This window comes from Apium graveolens, chromosome 11 (genome assembly GCF_009905375.1).
Source record: "Apium graveolens cultivar Ventura chromosome 11, ASM990537v1, whole genome shotgun sequence".
In the NCBI taxonomy this organism is placed as follows: Eukaryota; Viridiplantae; Streptophyta; class Magnoliopsida; order Apiales; family Apiaceae; genus Apium; species Apium graveolens.
Genome location: NC_133657.1, coordinates 164,266,653 through 164,281,032, shown reverse-complemented (window position 1 = coordinate 164,281,032; position 14,380 = coordinate 164,266,653). Strand labels below are relative to the sequence as shown.

The following is a 14,380-nucleotide window of genomic DNA, read 5'->3' as shown; positions in this document are numbered from 1 at the left end:
AAAAACTGGCCACTGGATGTCAGCTCCAAGGCCCCGAAAAGCAGTCCATAACGCAAGGGTGAGCTCCTGAGCAAACCTGCTCTGCATCTCGTACATGGCATCCATCCGCCGTGACAGCCTCCTATACTGGGCATCAGCCATCCCAGCACCCTCCTGAGCTCTCGAAGAACCATCCTCATCACGCCTAGGCCTAGCCATAGTAGCACCTCGTGCTGGACGCCCTCCTGGAAGATGATAACCCAGCCCATGCTCCTCGGGCTCACCACCGGTCCACTCCTACATCCCATTCAGAGTCCCAGAATCAATCGGAGCGGCCGGCAAATGCAACTGCTCATGAATCATTCTTGATGATTACTCCTCCGAAATGCAACTATTACCCTGAAATGCACAAACACTAGAAAAACGCATCAAATGCACAAAATACCTGATTTAAAGACACCAATTTAAGCTATTTTAAGACGTTCTAAGTGGTATAAAATGTCACTTATCATGTTCTCGCTTGGGATGTGAGCCTAGCTGTAAAATGGGCAGGCAGTTTCTTAACGGTCGTGTAAAAGTACGAGTCTGATATGTATATTAATTAATGCGGCAAGACAAAAAAAAGTAATCATTTCATCTAACCATTCTGGAAGGCTCTCTTTCATAAGACACGTCATCTAGTAGTGGCTAGATGTGCATGCGGCCTTCGTCCCTCATTTTTGTTCAATTATAAATAGAAATAACCATGACAAAAGTTAAAATACGGGTATTCGTCTTTTGCTCAGCCAATAGAAAAGGTTAAAATACATGAGATCGTCTGAATTTTCATTTGAAATTTAGATTAATATGTCCCGGTATATTTGTCAATTATTAATATTTACACAATATACCTCATACATCACTAATACTTAAAAATTAAAATAGTTCCAGGCTTATTTACTCTCGTTATATCTTATGAGATCAATTCTCAAACATATATTTATTTGTATAATATATAAACCTAATATTTCAAAAATAATAAATATATCTATGTTAATAAGGTAATAAGTAAGATCATAATTATTATATTCTCCATCTATACCAAAATTAATTAACCAACAAGTAAGATGGATAATTATTTTGTAATACTTTTTTACAACAAGCACGGTCAACAAGAGGGCCATCAAAAACGACTATATTTCTTGTATATTTTTTTGTTCTGCTATCTTTATTTTATCCCACTTTTAAATAATTTTCCATGTTGCATTTTGATTTGTCATGTATAAAGTCCACGGTCTTTTCTTTTATATTCTCAAAAATATGCTTACAATTTTAAAAGTTGAAACCAAGAAAAAGTAAATTATTTCTTATAAATCGGAGAAAGTTAAAACAAGCAAAAAATACATAATGCATGTCCATCTTCGAATTACAATGTAAATATGTGAATATTTTTAACAAATTATTTTCTGAAAGGATTTTATAAAAATAATGAAGAGTGTACAAAAATAGAAAATATTTATATATTTATGAAACTGATTGTTACTAATAAAGGTGTTATCACAGCTACTCATACAGTTTAGTAAACAATGACAGCTCAACAAACCTTATCGTCAAAGTTAGTTGGGATTGTTAGAGCAATATATAGTCAGTATTTGTTAGTAGAGGAGAGGTGAATCAATTCACTGAGATGTAACAAACTCTGTTAGTTCTGCAACTTGATTCTGTATAAACATTCTCTATTTGTAATATACAATCTTCTTCATGTCCATTTCTATCATGGTATCAGAGCTATATGCTCCATTTTCGATCTGATTTCATCATTTTCATGATGAATCTGTGATGAATTAAGCATATCTTCACTTAATTTCTCATCTGATTCAGCTCAATTTTATTTTGTTTAGTCATTTTCACATCTCTGATTGTTTCTTATCATTACATACATTCTCTGTAGAATCTATCATTCATCTTCTACAATGACGACGACCTCTGCATCTTATGCATCTACTACTATTGGATCAACATCTACATCATCATCATCAATCGTTGATGTTAATCATCCATTCTATCTTCATCCATTTGATAGTCCTGGTATGCAACTTACTTCTGTCATTTTGAGTGAGAGCCATTATAATCAGTGGTGCAGATCGATGGAAATAGCATTATCTTCTAAGTTGAAGCTCGGTTTTGTTGATGGAACTTGTGTCAAGCCTGTTTCTACTTCTCCGTTATTTCTGCACTGGATTCGTTGTAACAATATGGTAACATCTTGGCTCCTTAACTCAATTTCTGTTGAAATACGTAATAGTGTTGTTTACATGAAATCTGCAATGGATATTTGGATTGATCTTGCAACTCGCTTTGCTCAAAGTAACGTTCCTAAGCTTTTTCAACTTCGATCTGAGATATCGCATCTTACACAAGAAAATTTGTTAATTGCTGGTTACTTTGCTAAGTTTAGAGCTGTTAATGATGAACTTGAATGTATGGTTACTAAGCCGCGTTGTACCTGTGCATTTTGTAAGTGTACGGTTAATGCTAATCTAGATGCTTATGAGCAAGATGTTAAGCTCTCACAGTTCTTGATGGGCTTAAGTGAGCAATTTACTGGAATTCGAGGCCAGATTTTGATGATGACGCCTTTGCCTTCATTAAGTCAATGTTACTCTCTTTTACTTCAAGAAGAAAATCAGAGATCTGTTGCTCTGTCTTCTTCAGTTGTACCTTAATCAGTTGCTATATCTGTTAAAGCTACTAGCACTCGTTATCAGGCTGGTAAAAGTGTTCGACAAAATGCTCATAAGAATAAAGATCAAGTGCTTTGTGAGTTTTGCCATATGCCAGGCCATACAAAAGAAAAATGTTATTGTCTACATGGTTATCCCTCCAGGCACCGATTGTTTGGCAAACCTAAACCTGAACCACGATTTATGTCTAATAATAGCAACAACAAAGCCATTTATGCGGCACTGGTTTCAAATATAGAGGTTTTGCAGACAGCAACTCAAGAACAACCTGCAGTGTCCAATTTTTCTGATAATTTGGCTTTAACAGATAGCCAATGCAAACAACTTCTCATGTACTTACAAAAATATCTGTCAACATCTGATACAGAGTCTCAAGTCAACACTTGGTTTCCTTCTATGAACAGTTCACAATTTGCAGGTACTGTTTTCCACTATGTTAACAATGTGGATTCCTCATTGTCCTTCAAGTCAGATCAATGGATTGTTGATACAGGTGCTACGGATCACGTAACACCTTTTGCACATCTTTTACATGATGCTAGATCAGTTCAGTCTACACTTCATCTTCCTAATGGGAATACGGCTTCAGTTATCTTAGTTGGAAGTGTGGTCCTTAGTTCTGATGTTATTCTTCATAATGTGTTATATGTGCCTGCCTTTACATATAATCTTCTATCTGTATCTAAACTACTTAGTGATACTCAATGTGCTACTACCTTTACTTCTCAACTCTGCTCTATTCAGGGTCCAACTTGGAAGATGGCTCTCGTGATTGGTAAAGAATGCAATGGTCTATATTTACTTAGTCAAGCCAAGCTTATCGAGCATCAGTCTCAGGTGCAGGCTACTTCTGTGGTTAATGCTTGTGCTTCCAGTGTGAGTAAAGCAGTCTTGTGACATCATTGTTTAGGGCATGTACCATCTCCTGTCTTACTTCCTTTTGACATGTTCCATAAAGGTCTTCCTCAGTGTGACAGTTGTATGTTGGCAAAGCAAACTAGACACAGGTTTCCCACCAGTATTACTGTATCTCAATCTATTTTTGAGCTTGTTCATATTGACCTTTGGGGTCCATATCGTCATAAAACTCACAACAATTGTACTATGTTTTTGATCATTGTGGATGGCAAGTCTAAGGCAACTTGGGTCTATCTGTTATCTTCTAAATCACATGTTATATTCACTGTCAAAGCTTTTATGGCATATGTTGAAAATCAGTTTTCTACTTCGATTAAGATCATTCGTTCAGACAATGGTTTGGAATTTGTAAATAAAGAATTGGCAGATTGGTTTGCTAGCAAGGGAGTTGTTCATCAAACGACATTGTTTACACGCCTCAGCAGAATGGTTTAGTAGAACGAAAGCACCGTACTCTCCTCAATATTTCTAGAGCATTACGGTTTCATTCGTCTGTTCCTCTAAGTTTGTGGGGTGATTGTTTGTTGTCTGCTACATATATTCTAAATAGAACTCCTTCTGCTCAATTAAATGGTCTCACGCCTTATGAAATATTGTTTGGTACTCCGCCAAATTTTCATGATCTAAGGGTGTTTGGGTGTCTTAGTTTTGCTACTGTGGTACCTCATCCTACTGACAAGTTGGCTCCTCGTGCAGTGAAAGGAGTGTTTTTTGGTTATCCTTTTGCCAAGAAAGGATATCGAATCCTATATTTACAAACCAAACAAACATTTGTATCACGGGATGTTGTTTTCTATGAGTCAATCTTTCCATTTAAAGAAATAAATACTCCAACTTTGTCTCAGTTATTTCCTCACACTCGGAGCTATAAAGAGTGTGATCCTTTGTATAGTGTGCCTCGTGCAGACATTATAGACACTACAGTCCTTATTGCTGACTATGTACCCACTTATCTAACTGCGACAGCTCAGGTTCCAGCTGTTCCAACAGTTCCAGTTCTAACTTCAGATGATGGTACCCCACATGTGATCAATAATCAACCTAGAGTTGTTGACAGACCTCAAAGAGCTCGTCAATTACCAGCCAAGTTCACTGAATTTACTGGCTTACCTACTCATTTGGTTGATAAGATTCAACTTAAGTCAACATCATCAACTTCATGTGTTTCACTCACAAATTACTTGTCTGTTTTTTCACTGGATTCTATTCCTACTCACTTTGTAGCTAGTACGACAACTATAAGTGCACCTACAACTTATAAGCAAGCAGTGAAACACTCTAATTGGTGTGAAGCAATGAATGTAGAGTTAGCATCTCTTGAGGCCAATCATACATGGCAGTTGCAGCCTCTACCTCCCGGTAAAAAGATTGTGGGGTGCAAATGGTTGTTTAAGGTAAAATATTTACCTACTGGTGAGGTGGATCGCTACAAGGCTCGCTTGGTTGCCACTTCACCCAAACAGAAGGATTGGACTATTTTGAAACATTTGCACCGGTTGCTAAAATGTCCACTCTTCGTATTTTACTTACCCTGACAGCTAAAAGTAACTGGTCTCTCAAACAGCTTGACTTCACCAATGTCTTTTTACATGATGTGTTGGGTGAAGAGGTGTACATGGCGTTACCACCTGGATATTCGCCACCTGCTGCTACTCAATCTCGGTTTACAGGACAGCGGTTGGTTTGTCGATTGCTCAAATCTATCTATGGACTCAAGCAAGCTCCACGTCAGTGGTTTCTTACCTTCTCTTCAGCATTATTGAAGTTTGGGTTTGTGCAGATTGTCAGTGATTCGAGTTTGTTTCGTTTTTCTAGAGGTAATACTGTTGCGTTTCTGCTCATCTATGTCGATGACATGATCTTAACTGGTAATAATTCAGATTTACTTGATGAGATAGTTCAGTTCTTGGGTCACTACTTCAAGATCAAAGACTTGGGTCCTCTCACTTATTTCTTGGGCCTTGAATTGTCTCGTTCCTCTAACGGGATTTTTGTGACGCAACACAAGTACGCTGTTGATATTCTTAAAGATACAGGGGTGTTTGGGATGAAGGCTACATGTATTCCAATGGAACAACATCACATATTGTTGGGAGATGACACGACCTCCTATTTACTTGATGTCACTCCTTATCGTCGGCTTGTGGGTCGTCTTATATATCTTACTATTACTCGTCCCGACTTATCTTATCCACTGCATCTTTTAGCTCAATTCATGAATGCACCCAGGGAGGCTCATTGGCATGCTGCTCTCAAAGTTGTGAAGTATCTTCAGGGCACTTGTGGTCAGGGACTGTTGTTCTCCTCCGATCGTTGTTTGTCCGTCACGTCCTATTGTGATGCTGACTGGGCTAGTTGCCCTGATACTCGATTGTCCCTTACAGGTTATTGTGTGCTACTGGGGGATTCTTTAGTCTCATGGAAATGTAAGAAACAACGTATCGTTTCTCGATCTTCGGCTGAGGCAGAGTATCGTGCCTTGGCAGATACTTGTTATGAATTGACATGGCTTGTCTCCCTGCTTACTGAAATGTCTGTGTCTCATCTAACCCCCGTTACTCTATTCTGTGACAACAAGTCTGCATTGCACATTGCTTCAAACCCTGTTTTTTATGAATGTACTAAGCATATTGACATTGATTGTCACTTGGTTCGTCAAAAGTTGCAGCAAGGTCTGGTTACCACTCAGCATGTTCCTTCTGTTGAGCAACCTGCTGATGTGTTTACTAAAGCTCTGGGTTCTTCTCAGTTGTCTTATCTTCTTTCCAAGTTAGGTGTCTGCAATTTGTTCTCGACACCTCACTTGCAGGGGGATGTTACTAATAAAGGTGTTATCACAGCTACTCATACAGTTTAGTAAACAGTGACAGCTCAGCAAACCTTATCGTCAAAGTTAGTTAGTTAGGATTGTTAGAGCAATATATAGTCAGTATTTGTTAGTAGAGGAGAGGTGAATCAATTCACTGAGATGTCAACTCTGTTAGTTCTGCAACTTGATTGTGTATAAACATTCTCTATTTGTAATATACAATCTTCATTATCATGTCCATTTCTATCACTGATGTATTATATTGAATATAAATGAATACATATTATCAAAACTTAAATTTCCACATAACGGTAAAAAGTAATATGAAAATACTACGAACTAGAGAATCGATTATACTCGAGGTAATCTTCAAAATTCAAGTAATCATAACCCAATTTTTAACATTCCATAACAAAGTTGCTAATATTGCTTAGCAGATAAAGAAAAATGAGAAGGAAACATACATCACTTAACTTTTGTTCCCTGCCTTTCTTTATTGGTGGTGGGTCTAATGTGTTTTCTAATTCAAATTTTTCTAGCTAAAAAATGATCATATCCAGGTTAAAGTCAGAAAGAACGAATTCGTTTGCCAGGCACGTTGATGTTGTTTTTATTCCAACATCAATTTAAATGCTTTTCTATCGTGTTTGCTTAGAAGTACAAAGATTGATTGATATCTATACTCTTATAAGCAAATATGAGTATAATAATTGGTTAATTTATTTGGTTAATTAATAGCTTCCAAAACAATCAATAACACCTTTCAACCTTGGCATTAAATTATATACCTTAATGTCATGTACCCCAAACTTGGCACACCATTTTATCTAAAAACCCACCCCTAAACTAATTTAGAATAAATACTATCCCCGTCATTTTCACATGTCAAAAAAATTAATACTAAATTTCAATTTATAAAAGTAATAATCCCCCTCTCGACGTCTATATTTCATGTTGCAACATAAAATACTATTTATGTGACTTTGTATTGTTATCATCTTCATAATTGAAAAAATAAATTGTACTAAAAAATAAATTCAACATATAAACCATTTTAATATATTTAAAAAATTACTATTTATATCCAAATTTATAACTATTTTTATCCGCGCCAAAACAATAGTACCTCAGTTCCACCCATTTGTTATTGTTATTGTTTTTAGGAGACACACATTTTAAGATAGATAGAAAGTATAGTTCTATAAATTTTTTCAATTTTTTTTCTTTTTCGAATAGAAATAGGATGTTTAAACTTTTATTCAGAAAATAATTTTTTTTTAAAAAAAATTATAAAACTATATTTTTTGTTCATCTTAAAATACGTGTCAGACATTTTAACAATCTGAAGGGACGGACGAAGTAATAAACTAAATGTAGTAGTTATATTAAAGAGGAAAATGTTTTGTTGGTAGTTGAGACTAATCACCTATATTTTGGTGGTGCTCTAATTTATTTTATATTTAATAAGAAACACTCACATTAACAGATTAATATTTACAACATAATTATATAAATATAAATAGACATAAATCTGTATAATGATTCAGTCAAAATAAAATAAAATTTATTATTTATTGGGGCCAAAAAAATTATGCTATTGAAATTTGAACCTCTCTAAAACAAAACTAATAAACTAATATTAAATTGTAACTCTAGGTATAATGTCCCGAGATAAAAGAAAAATAATCTACATTATTCGTTTGGACTTAAACAAAATTATACTCTTAATTTAAGCTAGAATAAAAAAAACTAAATACATTTAGTTGGATTTGATGTATCGGGTTAAAATAAAATAATAGATATTACTCACGCGGTTAAAAAAAATATACGAACAGGACGAAAATAAATTTAAATTTGGAAGGATAATTCGTTGGTCGATATAATGACATCGAGTTAAAATAAAATAATATATACTACTCATTTGGGTTAAAATAAAATAATTAAAAAATAAAATTAAAAAATAAACTAAATTTAATTACATAAATTTGGGTGAGATAATGTGCTTATATAATAATGATTTTCTTTTATGTCTATAATATTCATATTACTTTATTAAAACAGTTATCTAATTAATATGTATGTTAACGTTTAGTAGTAGTTTGAATTATAATCTTATGACAAATACAAATATCCAAATTTGGACAGATTACCCCAAATTATATTTCAACAGTGATCCAAAGTTGATCCAAATTTGAATCACTTGATTTAATATAAAATAATGATTTTGTTATTTTTATTTTATGAGATTTTAAATTAATTTTTGATTTTTTAATTATATAATTAATAACTGAATAGAATTAATAGTTAACAAAATTTATTTTTAAAATAAAACTTAAAATAATAAGAAAACATAATTTTATTAAAATTTAAACAGAAGTACATTGCATAAAATAAAAAGTACATAAAATGCATAAAAGAAATTACAACTCACAAAATCACTCGAAAACGATATTAGAAAACATAAAATTTTGATTAAGCCGTACAAACTATGTTTATTAATTTTTTTGATTTAATTAATTTATGAAATGTTATATAAATTGTTAATAATGATTAAATGATAAATTTAAGATAAAATTGCTTAATATGATATTTATATATTATATATAAAAATAATTTGTATCAAATATTTGGATCACACTGTTGAAATTTGGATCAATATTTTGATTCCAAACTTGGATTTTTGCATCATTGGAGATGGCCTTAGCAAATCACACATATCTCATTAAAGCTATATTTATATTTAAATCAAAGAAAATTTTAATAAAGAAACACAAACATGTTAAATATGACAATTAGAAAATAAATAATTAATTGTACTTAATTTTATGCTTTACTATTTTACAATCTAATAAAATATAAATTATTTATTACATACCCTTTTTCAAAAACAATAAAATTAAGAATAAAATAAAATAATATTCAATTAAAAATAAGTCAACAATTATATATATTTCATATATAAACCTAGTTTCAAAACAATTTTATAAAAAAAATAAATACTAAAATCCCACTATTTAGCTTGGTAATAAAAGATAAGCCTAACATAACACAAATTTTGTCCTCTTCTCAGCTCACTTGTGTATTTGGTTTTGTCAATAAAGTACTTTAGCAATAAGAAACTGGATGTCATTGATTTAGACAAATCACTAAACTATTACAACCACCGTTTTAAAATATTACATTATAATTTTTGCACCTATTTTAAGATATATAATTAAGTATTTAGAAACAATACATTTCAATCTCTTTTGTTTGAAAAAAATTATGAATTTTATACTTTTATACAAAATAAAAAAATTAAAATATATTATTTTTAAGTATCTCTTACAAAATATTGAATTGCGTGAAAAAATTAGAGGATCATCCTTTATGGGAGAGTACCATTTTAAGTTTGTTTGCAATTTTATCATTTTTTGTGAAAATATTTACAAAAATAGAAAAAGAAAAAAAAAATTGATTACATCTGAGACTGTGTCGGGTTACATTTAATATTGCATAGTTTGCTAAATCGTACTTTTATAAAAAAGATTGAAAAATCATATTTTTATAAATTGAAACTTAAAAAAAAATAGATTGTAGTAAGTATATTATATAGTGCATGTAGTGGAATAAAATAGTTGATGTAGATATTTTGTATATTACAAAAAATTTACTATTTTGGAACGTATAAAATTAAAAGCAATGTTACAAAAATTAGGAATTAAAAGAGATCGATCAAGTTATCGATTTAGGATTAATCGGAGAATTTAGAATTAATTGGAAGAAAAATCTATCTTTTGTATTTTGAATTATATTTAATCCTCGTATCCTTATTTTAATAATAATTTATAAGTTAATATATATTTTTTATATTATTTCAATTCAACTTAAATTTTATATTATATATAACAATTCATTAGCCATATACTGATCAGGAAAAATACAACGAAATAATCGAATTTAAAAAATCGGATCGGTTATATTCGTTGCAAATAATCAATTATGAAGTAATCGATACAAGACGAAAACTGCTACCTTTTCCTCTTTGTTTAGGTTGAAGATCTTTAAAACGATAACTAAGAGTGATATTAAAAACTAATAATTCTGAAGAAATGAACGTATCGGATGAAGTAAGATTTAAGTATATCGAGAGAAATCTCAAAGTTTGACTTACTATCTTTTGAAAAAAGAGAGGTTGTAAATAAAATATTAAAAATATTTTTTTGAATTTTTTATTTAATACAAGTGAAAATAAAATATACAATTAATATTTGTTTTTGATAGAATTGTAACAATCTAAACATCTTAAAAACTAGTTAACAAACATTACATATATATTACAAGAGTAAAATTCTATGAAATCCACCTTTTAATTGCAGTTCACGGAGTCTATTGTTCTGCAAATAAAATATCTTCTAAAACGTGTTATCTTGCAAAAACATGTTTCACAAATATCATTACTTCAATAAAATCATGCAAATCTCATATATTTACAAGTACAATATGTAAGTTCTGCAACATGAACATTTGTGTTCTGCAGACTAAACATGTTTTGTAAAATAATATATATTGCAACGTTCTATTTGTAAAATTTATGCGATTTGCAAGATTTTCAATAAAATTGTGATATTTGTAGAATATCATTCGAAAAATAATACGTTTTGCAACAATTTAAGCTATATTTTACTTGCAAAATATATATGGACTCCAATGAAATAGGGGACTCCCTAAAACCTAACCCAAAAAAAGTTATATGGAGACCACATTTTTATCGAAGTCCTTGGACACCACCTATGTTCTGCAATCAAAACACTATGAAATATGTTATTTTTGTGAAGTAAGTTCTACGAATATCACTAATTCATTAAAAATTGTTGAATATCATTTAAATTTAATAAGTATAATGTGTATGTTCTGCAATTTGAATAAATATCCAGCAAACTAAACATGATTTGTATAATAAAATATTTTGCAACGTTCCACATGCAATACATGCATGATGTTCAAGATTTTGAATAAAATAATAATCTTTATAGAATATAGTTCATAAAATAATAAGTTTTGTAATATTTTTATGCAAGATTTTAGTTGTAAAATATAATTGGTTTCCGCGATCTCCAACAATATAATGATTCTTATTTTATTCAAAATCTTGAATATCATATATGCACAGTATAAAAATATTTTATCGTGCAAATCTTGAATATTATTTGATATGTTAAATTTGCAGAACATTTATTCAGTTTGAAGAACATACGCATATTACTTATTTAACTTAAATAATTTTCAATAATTTTTAATATATTAGTAATACTCGTAAAATATACTTCAGAAAATAATATATTATAGTGTTTTGGTTGCAAAACATACATGATCTCCAACATCCTCAATGAAAAACCGGTCTCCATAATTTTCTTTTTCTCTCTGTGTATATATATATTATAACTATCAAATTATAAAATTATTTTCATGTATACTCACAAAAAAAAACTTATAATTATATACTCCCTCCGTCCCGTTCGATTCTATACGTTAATTGTTTACACGTATTTCGAGACTTTTATAAAGTATAGTTTGATAATGTTTTTTTCAATTTTTTTTAATAAGAGTTTAAATATGAAATTTTTATTCAGAAAAAAAAAATTAAAAATATTGTTGAGTTATGTTTTTAATGAATATTGAAAAACATGCCGAAAAGTAACGTATACAATTCAATGGGACAGGAGTACATATTATAACTTATAAGATATAAATGATGAGTTCTCGTTCCAATAAATGCATGTTGGTTTCTCGTTATATAAAACAAAACTTTTGCTAATACGTATTTGCCTCGTTATTTAATTATCAGCTAAAATTTATAACTAACATGTACATCCCGGAAGTCTGTCATTTTATTATGATACACCCTCTCCTGGACATGACAGTTTTTACGGGGCAAAGGACAGAAAGGGGGTTAATAAGAAAATTTTATGTATAAAATTAGATGTACAAAAAGCCTATATAGTTGGCGTAGGAAAACTCCGAGGGCATCAAAGGAGCGTCCTATGTCCTTCCTTTTCTCTTATATACCACAAACAAAATGGCCATTCTTCAAACCCTTTGTCCCCGCTGTCTTTGGCAAATATTCGGCCGTTACTCCTAACGACGTTAAATATGGACCCAACAACCCATTAAAGATCAATTATAGAAGGCAATTTGTACAGAACCGATTAATACCTGATCCGTACCGATCCGATCGGATTTTACCGATCCGATCGGATTTTACCGAACCCGAATATTTCGAGTTTGGATTCGGGTTCGGGTTTAATTTTTAAACCCGAATCATTTTCGGGTCGGGTTTGGATTTAAGGCATACCGTTCCGAACCCGACCCGAAAACCCGAAACCCGTTCCGTTCCGACCCGAATCCGAAACCCATATTAATATATAAATAATATTTTATATTTTATAAGTAGTAATATAATATATTACTAATATTAGTACTAAAAAAGTGTACTTTTTACAAACTAATACATTAAAGTCGTTGAAATATGTTTTTAGCAAAGCATGTTTAATACAAGTATACTAAAGGTCAAGATTGTTGCATTATTTCACTAACAATTTTATTCACAGAGGTATGATCCATTGTCATCTCTCAACCCTCTAATTCAATCCCAAAAATTTCAAAATCTTCATATTTATGAACACTTTGCTCAAATCAGATCCTAATAATTTTTCACCAGAGTTTATGCAAATTAATGTGCAATTTGATAGTGATCTACAAACCCGAACCCGAACCCGAACCCATCCCCCGAACCCGAACCGAACCCAATGGGTTCGGGTTCGGGTTTAGTGGTTCGGGTTTTTCGAGTTCGGGTTCAGGTTTGGCAAAAATAATCGGGTTCGGGTTTGGTTTTTGCTAAACCCGTTTCGACCGACCCGATTGTCATCCCTAAGATCAATTCAAAAATCTCACGAACACGTATACGGAAACTTGGACAATATTTTTGTACTTCCGACCGAAGAGGGTGCTGATACCATTTATAATATTGAATCCCATAATTGAATGTTTATCGGCACCAACAACCCACCACATGTTACGAAAAAATTAATAATTTGATATATATTAGTTGTTGACTCGTGTCTATAAATATGTCAAATACTCTTATTTTTATCGATGTTGGATGTTATATTAAACGCTACTTTTTATTTGCTCATTATGTTGATTAGAAATTACTATTACGGAGCGGCTTAGAAGGTGTGCAATGTTAATTAACAAATCAAATCATTGGGCCTGTTTGAGATTTCTTAAAAAATGTGATTTATAACTTAAAGTTGAAAACTATTATATAAGTAATATAAATATCGTAACTTATAAGTTATTTAAGTGTTTGAATAATTTTACGTATAAGTTACTTATAATTTGATAGTGTGTTTGGTAAATTATAACTTATAAGTTATAATTTTTTGAAACAAAATTAAAATATAAATTTTAAATTACAAAAAATACACAACAATAAATTTATCCTTGAAACAAATAAAAAGTAACAAAAATAATATCTGAACCTTCGGTCCCTGAAACAAAAAAGCTAAATTCATACAAATTAAATAAAAAAAAATTCATTTACAAAAATAAAAAGAAGCTTAACTTTAAATACTTAGGAAAATATACATATACTAACAATAATTTAGGCAGCAGAGTAGAATAGAAAAAAGAAGGAAAAAGAGAACAGTAAAATAGAAACAAGTTAAAATGAAATGAAGAATATTAAGCACAACCCACTTTCAGTTTATATATGCCGTAAATACGAGGTTTTCTCAAATTTGTCAAACAGGAAGCTTAAGTCAGAAATGCATTTCTAACCCCATTTAAGTTGAACATTATGCTACCCAAACAGGCACAATATTGTACTCGCTCTACTTATTCTCAAGTGACTCAATCTTTTTAAAATAATTTAAAGGCTAACCAATCAATAATACTTGCTAGCAAAAAA

At 31.3% G+C, this 14,380-nt stretch overlaps 1 protein-coding gene across 1 annotated transcript; it reads left to right on the top strand.

The window, feature by feature from the left end:
• The first annotated feature begins 1,931 nt into the window (after positions 1-1,931).
• Positions 1,932-2,684, top strand: LOC141696087 (uncharacterized). The gene has a single exon (XM_074500275.1). The coding sequence runs from the start codon at positions 1,932-1,934 to the stop codon at positions 2,682-2,684; it is 753 nt and encodes a 250-aa protein (XP_074356376.1).
• Positions 2,685-14,380: the final 11,696 nt, after the last annotated feature.

What these genes read in the sequence shown, in the direction of transcription:
- LOC141696087 (XM_074500275.1), top strand. Translation starts at nt 1,932, where the DNA reads ATGACGACGACCTCTGCATCTTATGCATCTACTACTATTGGATCAACA.